Here is a 12,802-nt window from a genome sequence, read left to right as displayed (position 1 = left end):
CTGCAGAATCTCTTTTGTATTTATCTTTTAAGTTCTCCCCACGTTCTCATCAGCACCCACTGGATTCCACCACTCACCTACGTTCAGGGTGCTTTACAGCGGCCAACGGGACTTGGGGGTGTGATGTTTTTGTTGCTGCCTGCACGATTTGTGTTTGCGCAGGTAGGGGTTAGAGTTCTTGTTGTCTGCACGATTTGTTTTTCGTGGGCGGGGGGGGGTTATGTTTTTCTTTGTATGGCTTCCGTGACTGTCCTTGTTTCGTGGCTCCCTGGAGTAGGTGAATCTCAGAGTTGTATACTGCATGCATACTTTGACAATAAATGAACCTTGAACTGGATCCTTCGACTGTCCTGCATGCCTTTCAGGAGCGGATCACGGCACCCGGAGCGGAGGCCAATCTGTGTTATCACAGAGAGAGTGTGCAAACTCCGCACAGACAGCGCCAAAGGTCGGGACTGAACTCTGTTCTCAGGCGCACTGAGGCAGGCTCTACCAGCTGTGCCTCCGTGCCTCCGCCCTTCTGTTAGACAGAGCCCCCCGTAATGGGGAGGGCAGAGGAGGGGTGGCAAACCTTGGTGAGATCATGTGCCCATATTGTCGGTGATCAACAGATCCTCTTGTATGACATGGTGGTTTTCCAAAGAGATTATCATTGATTAGTGAATAAATAATTATAATTACGAACCCTTTAGGGAAAAATAATGAATCCTGGGTCTTATGTACATATATTCATTGTTTAATATGAATGAAACTATAACAGAGACCGATTGAAATAAAATCAAGCATGTTTAAGGTTATTAATATTAATCTTGTAAAAGGACAATGGAAAAATTCCATAATTTTTAAATCCCAAACACGAGATCTGCAGATGCTGGAAATCCCAAAGCAACACACGAAGCAGGCCTGGCAACATCTATGGAAAAGAGCAAACAGTCGATGTTTCTGGCCAAGATCCTTGTTCAGGACCAAGAAAGGGTCTCACCCAGAAATATTTACTCTTTTACATATTGGCTGCCTGGCTTCCTGCGTTCCTGCAGCATTTTGTGTGTATAATTTTTAAATAGCAATCCAGGTGCAGTTCGATGATACTAGGCAGAATAATAGTTCAGCATTGACTAGATGGGCTGAAGGGCCTGTTTTTGTGCTTGTAGTATTCCATGAGCCTGTGTCTCTATTGTTTTAGTCATCATGTGGGCGATCACGGTCTATGTGACCAGGAACGTTCTGGGCAGGTTTTTCTACAGAAGCGATTTGCCATCGCCACCTTCTGGGCAGTGTCTTCACAAGACGGGTGTCCCCAGCCGTTATCAATACTCTTCAGAGATTATCTGGCTGGTGTCAGTGGTCACATAACCAGGACTTGTGATGTGCACCGGCTGCTCATATGACTGTCCCCCACTTGCTCCCATGGCTTCACATGACCCTGATTGAGGGGGCTAAGCAGGGGCTACACCTTGCCCAAGGGTGACCTGCAGGCAAGTGGAGGGAAGGAGCACCTTACACCTCCTTTGGTAGAGACGTATCTCCACCCTGCAGCCCAGTTTACATGTAAAATTGCTGTTGTACCTCAAATATACCATAAGAAATATGAACTTGGAATTGTAAGCATCAGTGCAAATTCATAAAAGATCACGAGAAGGAAGATAAACACACTTTACTCTTGTCAACACAAGATGCTGGAAATCTTGAGGAACACACACAAAATGTTGGAGAGATTCAGCTGGTCAGGTAGCATCCATGGTGGGGAATAAAGAGTCAATGTTTCAGGCTGAGACCCTTCATCAGGCCAGCTAGCACAATGCTTTACAGTACAGGTGACCCAGGTTCGATTCCCGCCACTGCCCGTAAGGAGTTTGTACATTCTCCCCATGACCACGTGGGTTTCCTTCGGGTCCTCTGGTTTTGCTCCCACAGTTCAAAGACCTACCGGTTGATAGGTTAATTGGTCGTTGTCCTGTGGTTAGGCTAGGATTAAATTGGGAGATTGCTGGGTGGCATTGCTCGAAGGACAGGAAAGGCACTGGATCTCAATAAACAAATCAAGACTGGAAAGGAAGGAAGGGAGAAGCCAGAATAAGAAGGCAGAGGGGGGGAAAAGAGTACAAGCTGGCAGGTGATAGGTGAGGCCAGGTGAGGGAGAAGGTGGATGAAGTAGGAACTGGGTGGGGTGTGATAGGTAGAACAGGTAAAGGGCCGAAGGGGAAGGAATCTGCTAGGAGAGGAGAGTGGACCATGGGAGAAAGGGAAGGAGGAGGGGCACCAGAGGGAGGTGAGGAGGAAAGAAAGGTAAGAGGGGAGCCAGAATGAGAATGGGAAAAGAGAGAAAGGGAAGTTAGCAGAAGTTACCAGAAGTTAGAGAAATCAATGTTCATGCCATCAGGTTGGAGGCTACCCAAACCGAATATGAGGTGTTGCTTCATTGTGAGTTTGGCATCACTGTGGCAGTAGACCTTTATTCTCATTGTGCCACATGCTAACAAAAAGTTTGCATGTGCCATTTTGGGCAAGTGTGTCATAGGTTTGCCATCTCTGTGAGGGTATGGTTTGGGAATCGCTCTTACCCCCACTAATAGAATTCACTACAAATGGGACACAAGAAGGTCCCAATTCTGTAATCCACCCACTAACCAAACTCACCCACTTTTGTACAGAGTAGCCTGAATTGTATTGTGATGCCTCACACAGTTAAATAGCTCACCACCAAAGGTGATCCCAGTTGGCTGACTATCTACCTCAAGAGAAAATAGATCTTTATTTTGTTTTGAAAACCAGGTATCTCATTAAATTTTTGGCGAAGTTAGCGGAATACCGGGAAGTGAACAAAATGACGCCCAGCAACATCGCCATTGTGCTAGGGCCAAATCTTCTTTGGCCCAGGAATGAAGGGTAGGTTAAAGGTCAGGTAAGAGGTCACTTTCAAGGACTCTTTACAACTTGTGTTCTCAGTATTGTGGTTTTGCACTATTCATCTTCTTCCTCATTGGTTGTTTGTCGGTATCTGAATCTTTTTTGTAAAATTCTATTGTATTTCTTTTTTCCTCTAAATGCCTGCAAGGAAAAGGAATATTTTATGAGGTAATATATGGTAATATATGCATATACTTTGAACTTACTACAAAGTGTAGCTTGCATTTATTATAATACAACACAGACACATTGTTCCCTACTGTCAGGTACTGCCTCAAGAAGGCATCATCAAAGATACCCATCACCTAAGCTGCTCCATCTTCTCACAGCTAACACTGGGCAGGAGGTACAGAGCATAAAGTCCCACACACCACCAGGTTCAAGAACAGCTACCGGCCTTCATCCGTTCTGTTCTTGAACCTACCTGCGCAACCCTGATCAGTATAGCAAAACTATGATCACTTTGCACTACCACGTACTTGGCTTCTTTTTTGAGGGAAATGGGTTGCTTCTTGTCAAAATTTCATATCTGCTTCTTCCTTAAGCCCACCACACCTCCGGTGGTATAGACCACCGAGAATCCTCTGCCCTAGGCCAAAGGTTGATCAGCCCTGTGGCTTCTTTCACCGCACAACCTCCTACGTCTTTTAGGCAAAGTTCCTTCCTCTTCCAGGAATGATGTCTTTGGAACTCCCTGTTGGTGTTTCTGTAGCACAAACACAAGAAGATCTGCAGATGCTAGAAATCCGAGCAACACACACAGAATGCTGGAGGAACTCGGCAGGCAGCATCTATGGAAGCAACTACAACCAGTCCTGCTGAAGGGTTTTTCAGCCAGAAATATTGACTGTACTTTTTTCCATAGATGCTCCCTGGTCTGCCGAGTTCCTCTGGCATTTTGTCTGTGTTGCTTGGTGTTTCTGTAGCTCTGGGTTTTTGCATGATGGGGTTGCTAGCCCCATGCCCAACCCTCCTCCTTTCACAGCCGGGCTTGGGACTGTCCATGGAAGAGTTAAACATTTTGTAGTTTATCTTTAATTTATATTTTTCTTGTAAATGTTGCATATCTGACGCTATTTGCCTGTGATACTTCTATAAGTAAGTTTCTCATTACATCTGTGCACACACATATATGACAATAAACTCCACTTTGACTTCAGTCACAGCAAGCTCTCAATGACAGAGGGATGCCTATTGTCTCCTGTTTCCTTAGATCAGTAAGTTGTTCCGTATCACTTTGTCCTGAGAGTAGAAAGATCCCATGGAAACTGGCGTAACACAATAATATGGCATGTGGTTGATCAGAAATCCTGACAGTCCAGTATCTGACTCATTCATTGGTCCAGAATGAGCCTGGGGTGGAAGTGCAGTTGGGCGGAATAGCTGCAGCCAGGGTACAGATTGTGGATTGGGGTCCAGATACCAAGGCTCAGGTACCTGGGTCAATTTTCCAGATAGCTTGTGTCTTTCCTGCTCCCTTTATGTTCACTATACTACTGTATTGTGTAGCACTTCATTATTTTTTAAATTATTTTGCTTTTTAAGATACAGCCACACCACACAGCAATCCCCTAACTTTACCCTAGCCTAACCATTACAATGACCAATTAACCTACCAACCGGATGCTCTCCACAGCCCCTCTTTCAAGGATCCGTTTGCAGGGGGAGGTACAGAGGCCGGGGTTTCGAAGTTGGTCGATTAGTACTGAGGATCTGACGCTTGTGTTTTCTCATTTCCCAGGAAGGTGTCGATGATGGATATGGCATCAGCATCTTCGGTCCAGGTAGTGTCCGTCATTGAGCCCATCATACAGAACGCAGACAGCATCTTCCCTGAAGGTACAGTCCTGTTTCCATTTATTTATTTGAGGTACAGCGCAGAATAGGCCATTTCAGCCCTTCAGGCCACAGCATCCAGTAAACCTCATGTAACACCCAGGGCTATCAGCTTGTGTATGTCCAGGGGAGAATCCGTCCACCCGCCAAACCGCGTCTCCCGTTTGTACGGATGCTGTGTAATGCACACTGGTACAAACTCGCACACATAATATCAGACCGCACACCATGTACGTTTACAGAGTACGCTTTATAAATCTTACTGGAACTAAGTAATTAATAGTGACACAATATAAAAAGAAAAGGAGAAAAGGCTCCAGAACTTATCAGAGTTCAATCAATCCATGCACAACCGTTGGAGCTCAATTAGCGAAGCCATCGGTTCACTATCCGGTCTCCTCCAACCTCCTCGACCTGCCGCCTGGGACCAACCTTGGTGGTCGACCAAAGCACGTCCTTCCTCTTCGGTTCTCCTCCCAAAAAATCCTGCGCACTGACTCCAGGTTCCCACGCATACAGATAGAACAACTTCGCTTCCACTGGTTTGTTCCTCTGTTATCAATAATTATAACCCAAACATTCCAACTAAACAGAGCATTACCTCATCAGTTACCCACAAAGAAGCCTTTTCATTATAACGCTACAGAGAAGCCATTTTGTATTAACAGTTAACAGTTGTGTACAGTTTGTGTACAATCCTGTACAGTTCTGGTCACCGAATTATAGGAAAGTTATCAACAAAATAGAGAGAGTACAGAGAAGACTTACTAGAATGTTACCTGGATATCAACACCTAAGTTACAGAGAAAGGTTGAACAAGTTAGGTCTTTCTTCATTGGAGCGTAGAAGGTTTGAGGGGGGACTTGATAGAGGTATTTAAAATAATGTGGGGGATAGATAGAGTTGATGTGGATAGGCTTTTTCCATTGAGAGTTGGGGAGATTCAAACAAGAGGACATGAGTTGAGAGTTAGGGGGCAAAAGTTTAGGGGTAACACGAGGGGGAATTTCTTTACTCAGAGAGTGGTAGCTGTGTGGAATGAGCTTCCAGTAAAAGTGGTAGAAGCAGGTGCGGTATTGTCATTTAAAGTAAAATTGGATAGGTATATGGCCAGGAAAGGAATGGAGGGTTATGGGCTGAGTGCGGGCCAGTGGGACTAGGTGAGAGTAGGCGTCGGCACGGACTAGAAGGGCCGGGATGGCCTGTTTCCATGCTGTAATTATTATATGGTTAACATTACAGTTAATAATCTGAGAACCCTACACACACAATTAATCCCAGCCTAATCATGGGACAATTTACAATGACCAATTAACCTACTAACCAGTACGCCTTTGGACTGTGGGAGGAAACCGGAGCACCCGGAGGAAACCCACGTGCTGCAGGCAGCAGCAGGAATTGAACCGAGGTCACTGGTACTGTAAAGTGTTCGGCAAGCCACTATGCTGCCCCGCCCCCAATAATACAATTTTAATAGACAGCCTCTACTGTGGCAATGAGGCCGCACTCAGGTTGGAGGAGCAACGTCTTGTATTCTGTCTGGGTAGCCTCCAACCCGACGGCATGAGCATTGATTTCTCAGACATTTGGTGAATGCCCCGCTCCCCCCACCATTCCCATCCCCGTTTCCCCTTCTCACCTTATCCCCATACCTGCCCATCACCTCCCTCTGGTGCTACTCCCCTTCCCTTTCTTCAACAAGGCACCCCAGGTATACATATGTGTCTGAGACTTTTGCACTGTACCGTATAGAATTATTGTCTTGGGCACTAGCAGAGAAACCATGGGGGGGGGAGGGTTTAAAACAAATTCAAGTGTGGTATGAACATTGAAAACGGTGGGTAGGTTGATATTTGACTGACGTTTAAAATTAATCCATTTTGGTGGGAAATGGAGTGATTTTTGAATGGGGCAAAACATTGAGGTGGGAAGGTGTTGGGTTGTCGATGGGGCAGTGGGAGATTCAGCATCCCACCCTTCAGAGCTGGCCCATGCCATCATTGGATTTGGTTTATTATTCTCACATGTGCTGAGCTACAGTGAAAAGTTCATACAGATCAGATCATTACACAGTACAGTGGGGTAGAACGAGGTGAAACAATAACAATGCAGAATAAAGTGTAACAGCTACACAGAAAGTGCAGAACAGGGAAACAAAGTGCAAGGTCATAGCAAGGTAGTCAAGCGACCATTTTACTGTACAAGGGAACCATTTAATAGTCTGATAGTGGGGTAGGAGCCTGGTGTACACGCTTTCAGACGCTTGTGCCCGATGGGAGATGAGAGAATATCTGGGGAGGGTGGAGTTTTTGACTGCTGGCTGCCTCACTGAGGTAGCGGGAGGTGAAGAGAGAGCCCATGGAGAGGAGGCCATCACTCCACCGACAGGCTCTTCGAATATCATTTTGGGAGGGACAAGCGGAATTTCATGTTGCTGTCATAATCTGAGAAAAGGCAAGTTAAAGACATCAACCAACCCAGTCAGAGCTTGGTATCATCCTCTTCCTCAGGTTCCCCCAGGGACCGGTTGGAGAAATGTCTACAATTAGGGCACGGGTCGGTGGGTAGAGACCGGCCCATCCATACACAGTCCTGTCACCTAACGTGACACTGGCCCACCTCTCACTGGCCTGTGCTGTCCCTGTCCTGGGAGAGTATATTGGGACAGTCTAGTCTAGAGTGAGATTTTCTCTGTATCTAAACTGTGTTGTCCTTGCCTGGTGATATTAAAAAGAATAATGCAGAGGTCTGCAGTGCTGATCAGTTGTGTACCTGTGGCCTGCAGCCATCGGGCTCCTGGATCGGCTACAACACCACTCTGTCTCCACGGCTGTGGACTCGCTTTCGGGGACTCTACAGTTCATGTTCTGTGTAGCTTGTTTACTCTTTTTTATTGCTCACACAACTTGTTCTTATTTTTTCTTTGCACATCGGGTGTTTGATGGAGTTTGTAGTGGGGTTTTTTTTAGTGGGTTCTGTTGTGTTGCCTTCTTTTGTGAATGCCTGCAAGGAGATGAATCTCACGGTTCTGTGAAGAATAGAAGGACGTCCCTAAGGAATTTCTTGAGCCAGAGGGTGGTGAATCTGAGGAATTCATTGCCACAGACGGCTGTGGAGGCCTCGTCATTGGGTGTGTTTAAAGCAGAGGATGATAGGTTCTTGTTTAAGGTTGATTTACACTTCTGTGTAGGCTCTACGCCATTGTGAGCATTTGTACTTGTGCGTTAGTGTGTCTGCATCGCTCTGCAATTCACCATCAAAGCGCTGGTTGGCGGTGGGGTTTCTGTGCCACTGTGTTGAGTTTCTTCGTGTACTTCAAACAATGGTGACTGAAACTGAGCGCATCATGTCGGAGTTGGAGCAGATAAATGATGAACAAGTGTTACTTTTATTGAAATTACTGCAAGGCAGAAAAGAGAGAAGCCATCGGAGGAGATGGTGTGTCCAACCATTGAACAGATTGAGGCAGAAGGAGGGCGAATTTTCTGTGCTTGTCCGGCCACTGACAAGGACGAGGAAGTGCACGACAAATATTTTTGGATGGTGGCAGGTAGATTTGACAATTTGGTTCATCGTTCAGAAGCAACCAGAAATGTGTAGGAGGAAATGCGATGCCACCAAGCGGACCAATCACAGTTGTTGCTGTCTGCGTCGCTGCGCCGCGTAGTTACATTTTTGAGGAGGTGCACATCAGGCTACGGCGTAGGGTACGCGCCTGCACTGTACCTACGGCGTAGATTTGACACAGAGGTATAAATTGGCCTTTAGTAAGGGTGTCAGAGGTTACAGGGAGAAGGCAGGAGAATGGGGTTGAGAGAGATGGTAAATCAGCCATGACTGAATGCCAGTGCCGACTCAATAAACTGAATAGCCTAACTCTGATTCTGTCTTATGGTATACATACTTTGTACTTCAAACCTTGTGAGCTTTGAGGGAGCTTTACTCTGTGCCTAACCCATGTTGTCCGATCCCTGGCTGTGTTTACGGGATAGTGTAGAGGCAGATTTACTCTGTATAAAATCTGCAAGGTCCCTGCTTTGGTATCGGTAACCAGCATGCCCCAGTTTCGGGTATGTTTGACAGGACAGGACAGGTTAGAGGAAGCTCTACTCTGTATCTAACCCATGCTGTGACTTTAAAAGGCACAAACAACCCTTTGCACAGACAGCACAGTGGAAAGGTGAGAGATCCTGAGAATCTCAGTCAGAGTGGATTGAGAGGCAATTCTGTCCCACAGCGCCATCATCTGTCAGCTCACCACAACAGCAGTGTTAATGGGAGATTCTCAGTCTCAAAGTTCAAGTAAATTTATTATAAAAGTAAATGTATACAGCCCTCAGATTAATTTTCTTGCAGGCATTCACAGTAAACACAATAGAATCAATGAAAGTAGTGAATGAAAGGGTTATCATATGAGGAACGTTTGATCCAGTTAACTAGGCCACCAGTTAATCAGAGCAGCCGTTTATTCGGGACACGCCTTAAAGGAGAAAAACTAATCAAGAAAATAGTGATTTCCTCTAAACGTTGTTTATTTAGACAATATTCCACTTAACTGGGGCAGGAGACTGCTGCCAAACAATTTCTAACCATCATCAGTCACATGCACGTGTGTGGCCGTCAGACCCTGCAATGTGCTCAGACTGAACAGTTTTTAAATAGCACCAGTTGTGTGTGCTCGTATTCAAAAAGCAGTGATTTTTGTCACTGATAGTTGGTGGGGAATAAGCAGTAAGGCAATTCAGAACTGTTTTGCTCACTGTGGGTTCGAGCATTCAGAGAACGGCCGGAAGTGAAAAAGGAATGATTTCATCACTTCAACAAGTTAGGAACTATGAAGAACTCCCCCCCCCCCCCCTCCATCCTTCCCCTCCCCCCCCCCCAACCTTTCCTGGTAAAAGTCCCTTCCATGCCAACAAGCCTACGCTATCCAGCTGTACCCATTTAACCTACTGACCGATCAGGGTCCACAGAGTGCTTTTGTTTTTGCAGATTTGGATTTCAGTGTGTCGGGAATGTTCGGCCCAAGTTCCCTGTATTCGAGTTACACAGCTCCAAAGAAAGAGACTGTCCCGATGGAGCCGACACAGACTGCAGCCCCACCGGTCAAGGAGTTCGCAGTGCAGAAGGAAGAGTAGGTTCCGTGTTTATCGATCAATTTAACTCGTGTGTTCCTAAGCACAGGAGATTCTGCAGATGCTGGAAATCCAGAGCAACACACACAAAATGATGTGTGTTCCTATACGCTCAGTGGCCACTTTATTAAGTACACCTGTTTGTTAATGCAAATATCTAATTAACCAATCGTGTGGCAGCAACTCAATGCATAAAAGCATGCAGACATGGTCAAGAGGTTCAGTTGTTGTTCAGGCCAAACATCAGAATGGGGAAGAAATGTGGTCTAAGTGACTCTGATCGTGGGATGATAGTTGGTGCCAGATGGGGTGGTTTGAGTATCTCAGAAACTGCTGATCGCCTCAGATGTTCACACACAAATCTCTAGGGTTTACAGAGAATGATGCAAGAAACAAAAAAGATCCAGTGCTCGGAAACACCTTGTTAATGAGGGAGGTCAGAGGGGAATGGCCAGACTGGTTCAAGCTGACAGGAAGGTGACAGGAACTCAAATAACCACGCATTACAACAGTGGTGTGCAGAAGAGCATCTCTGAAATAACAACATGCTGGACCTTAAAGTGAATGGGCTACAGCAGCAGAAAACCACAAACATACACTCAGTGGCCACTTTATTAATTATGGGAGATACCTAATAAAGTGACCACCTGGAGTATTAATTGTTCCCCTTTCTTCAGTGGCCTGGGTCCCAAACTTGCAAATTCAACAGATCAAACCAGTCCACAAAAGACGATACATTAAGAAGGCTGCAGCAATTACGAAGGGCCCTCACCATCTGGGGCACACCCTCTTCTCATTACTACCGTCAAGGAGGAGGTACAGGAGCCTGAAGATCCACACTCAATGTTTAAGGAACAGCTTCTTCCCCTCCATGATCAGATTTCTGAGCAGGCTTTGAACCCATGATATACCTCATTAATTTGCTCTGTCTTTGCCTTATTTATTTAAAGATTGGCTTTGCCAATACGTCGAGACTTGCAGCGAAATGCATCATTTGTATCAAATCAAATCAGCGAGAATTGATCTGGGAAGAGTCACCACTCTTCCAGGGTTAGCAGAGCATGCCCACAGCTCACTGACCCTAAACATTTATCTTTGGAACTCCACCATGGACTGTCCCAAGGTCAGCTGCGAAAGGAGGATGGTTGGGCATTACCGCTAGCATCTCCATCCATTAAAAACCCAGAGCTACAGCAATACATTCATGGTCTTCTGCTGCTGTAGCCCCTCCACTTAAAGGTTCTTCTGCACACCACTGTTGTAACATGGTTATTTGAGTTACTGTCTCCTTCCTGTCAGCTTGAACCAGTCTGGCCATTCTCTTCTAATATCTCTACTCCACAGAACTGCCACTCACTATATATATTTTTTTGTTTCTCTCATCATTCCCTGGAAAGTCTAGAGAATGTTGTGCGTAAAAATCCCAGGAGATCAGTTTCTGAGATACTCAAACCACCCCATCTGGCACCAGCAATCCTTCCAGGGCCAAAATCACTTAGATCACATTTCTTCTCCATTTTGATGTTTGGTGTGAACAACAACTGAACCTCTCGACTATGTCTGCATGCTTTTATACATTGTGCAGCTGCCACGCGATTGGCTGGTTAGATATTTGCATTAATGAGCAGGTGTACCTGATAAAGTGGCCACTCTCGAACTGTAGAACATCGGAACAAGCCCTTTGGCTCTCTGTGCTGAACGTGAAGCTAAATTAAACTTCATCTTCTGCTCACACACGATCCATATCCCACTATTCACTGACTATCCCCATATGTCCAACTGCCTCTTAAACAGCTCCTAAAAAATCTTAAACCATCTCCTTCAAACATCTGTTGGCTGTCTGTATTCAGTGTATGCTCTTTGGTGTCAAATTCTCCCTAATAATGTTCCTGGATTACACCTAGAAGTGCTTTACTTCGTTTAAAGGAACTGTACATGTACGTGTTCAGGGATACAGTTGAAACGGCCAGAAAAACAGCGACTAAATTTTCCATCATCAACGCTGCCTTCAACCGCATCTCTTCCACTTTGCGCATGTCTGCCCTCACCCCAACCTACCACCACCCTGCCAGGGATAAGGTTCCTCTTGTACTCACCTACCAGCCTTTGCGTCCAGTAGATAATTCTCTATAACTTCCGTCATCTCCAACGGGGATCCCACCGCCAGGCACATCTTTACCCCCCCCCCCCCCCCGCTTTCCCCAGAGAACGCTCCTTACATGACTCCCTTGACAATCCATCCCTCCCCACTGATCTCCCTCCTGACACTTATCCTCGCAAGCAGAACAAGTGCCACACCTGCCCCTACACCCCCCTCCCTACTATTCAGGGCCCCAGACGGTCCTTCCAGGCAGGGTGACACCGCCTGAGAGTCTGAGAGTCTGTTGTATCCGGTGCTCCCGGTGTGGCCTCTTGTATATCAGTCAGGCCCGATGATGATTGGCTGACGGCTTCACCAAGCACTTGTGCTCCATCTACCAGAAAAAGCGGGATCTCCCAGTGGCCTCACATTTTAATTCCACTTCCCATTCCCATTCCGACATGTCAGTCCATAGCCTCCTCTATTGTTGTGATGAGGCCACAATCAGGGTGGAGGAGCAACACCTTATATTCCGTCTGGGTAGCCTCCAACCTGATGGTTTGAACATCGGTTTCTCAAACTTCTGGTGATCCTACCCCCACCGGCTTCTCTATACCCCATTCCCGTTTCACCCCCTTACCTTATCTCCTTGCCTGCCCATCACCTCCGTCTGGTTCTCCTCCCCTTTTTTTCTTTCTCCTATGGCCTCCTGTCGTCTCCTATCATATTCCCTCTTCTCCAGCACTACAGCTCTTTCTCCAATCAACTTCCCAGATCTTTACTTCACCCCTTCCCCTTGCCCCTCCCTCTGGTTTCACCCATCGCCTTGTGTTTCTCCTTCCCC

General features: G+C 46.2%; 1 protein-coding gene across 1 annotated transcript in view; it reads left to right on the top strand.

Annotated features, from left to right (window-relative positions):
- The window catches only part of LOC132382949 (SH3 domain-binding protein 1-like), an 80,959-nt gene that overhangs the window by 57,780 nt on the left and 10,377 nt on the right, over positions 1-12,802 (top strand). The window contains exons 14-16 of the mRNA XM_059953558.1: positions 2,773-2,886; positions 4,649-4,746; positions 9,736-9,877. Of these exons, the coding sequence (XP_059809541.1) occupies positions 2,773-2,886; positions 4,649-4,746; positions 9,736-9,877 (354 nt within the window). The remainder of the gene's footprint in view (positions 1-2,772; positions 2,887-4,648; positions 4,747-9,735; positions 9,878-12,802) is intronic.

The sequence above is a fragment of the Hypanus sabinus genome, chromosome 29 (genome assembly GCF_030144855.1).
Source record: "Hypanus sabinus isolate sHypSab1 chromosome 29, sHypSab1.hap1, whole genome shotgun sequence".
NCBI lineage: Eukaryota > Metazoa > Chordata > Chondrichthyes > Myliobatiformes > Dasyatidae > Hypanus > Hypanus sabinus.
Note: the sequence above shows the minus strand (reverse complement) of the source record. Positions and strands in the feature narration are given on the sequence as shown.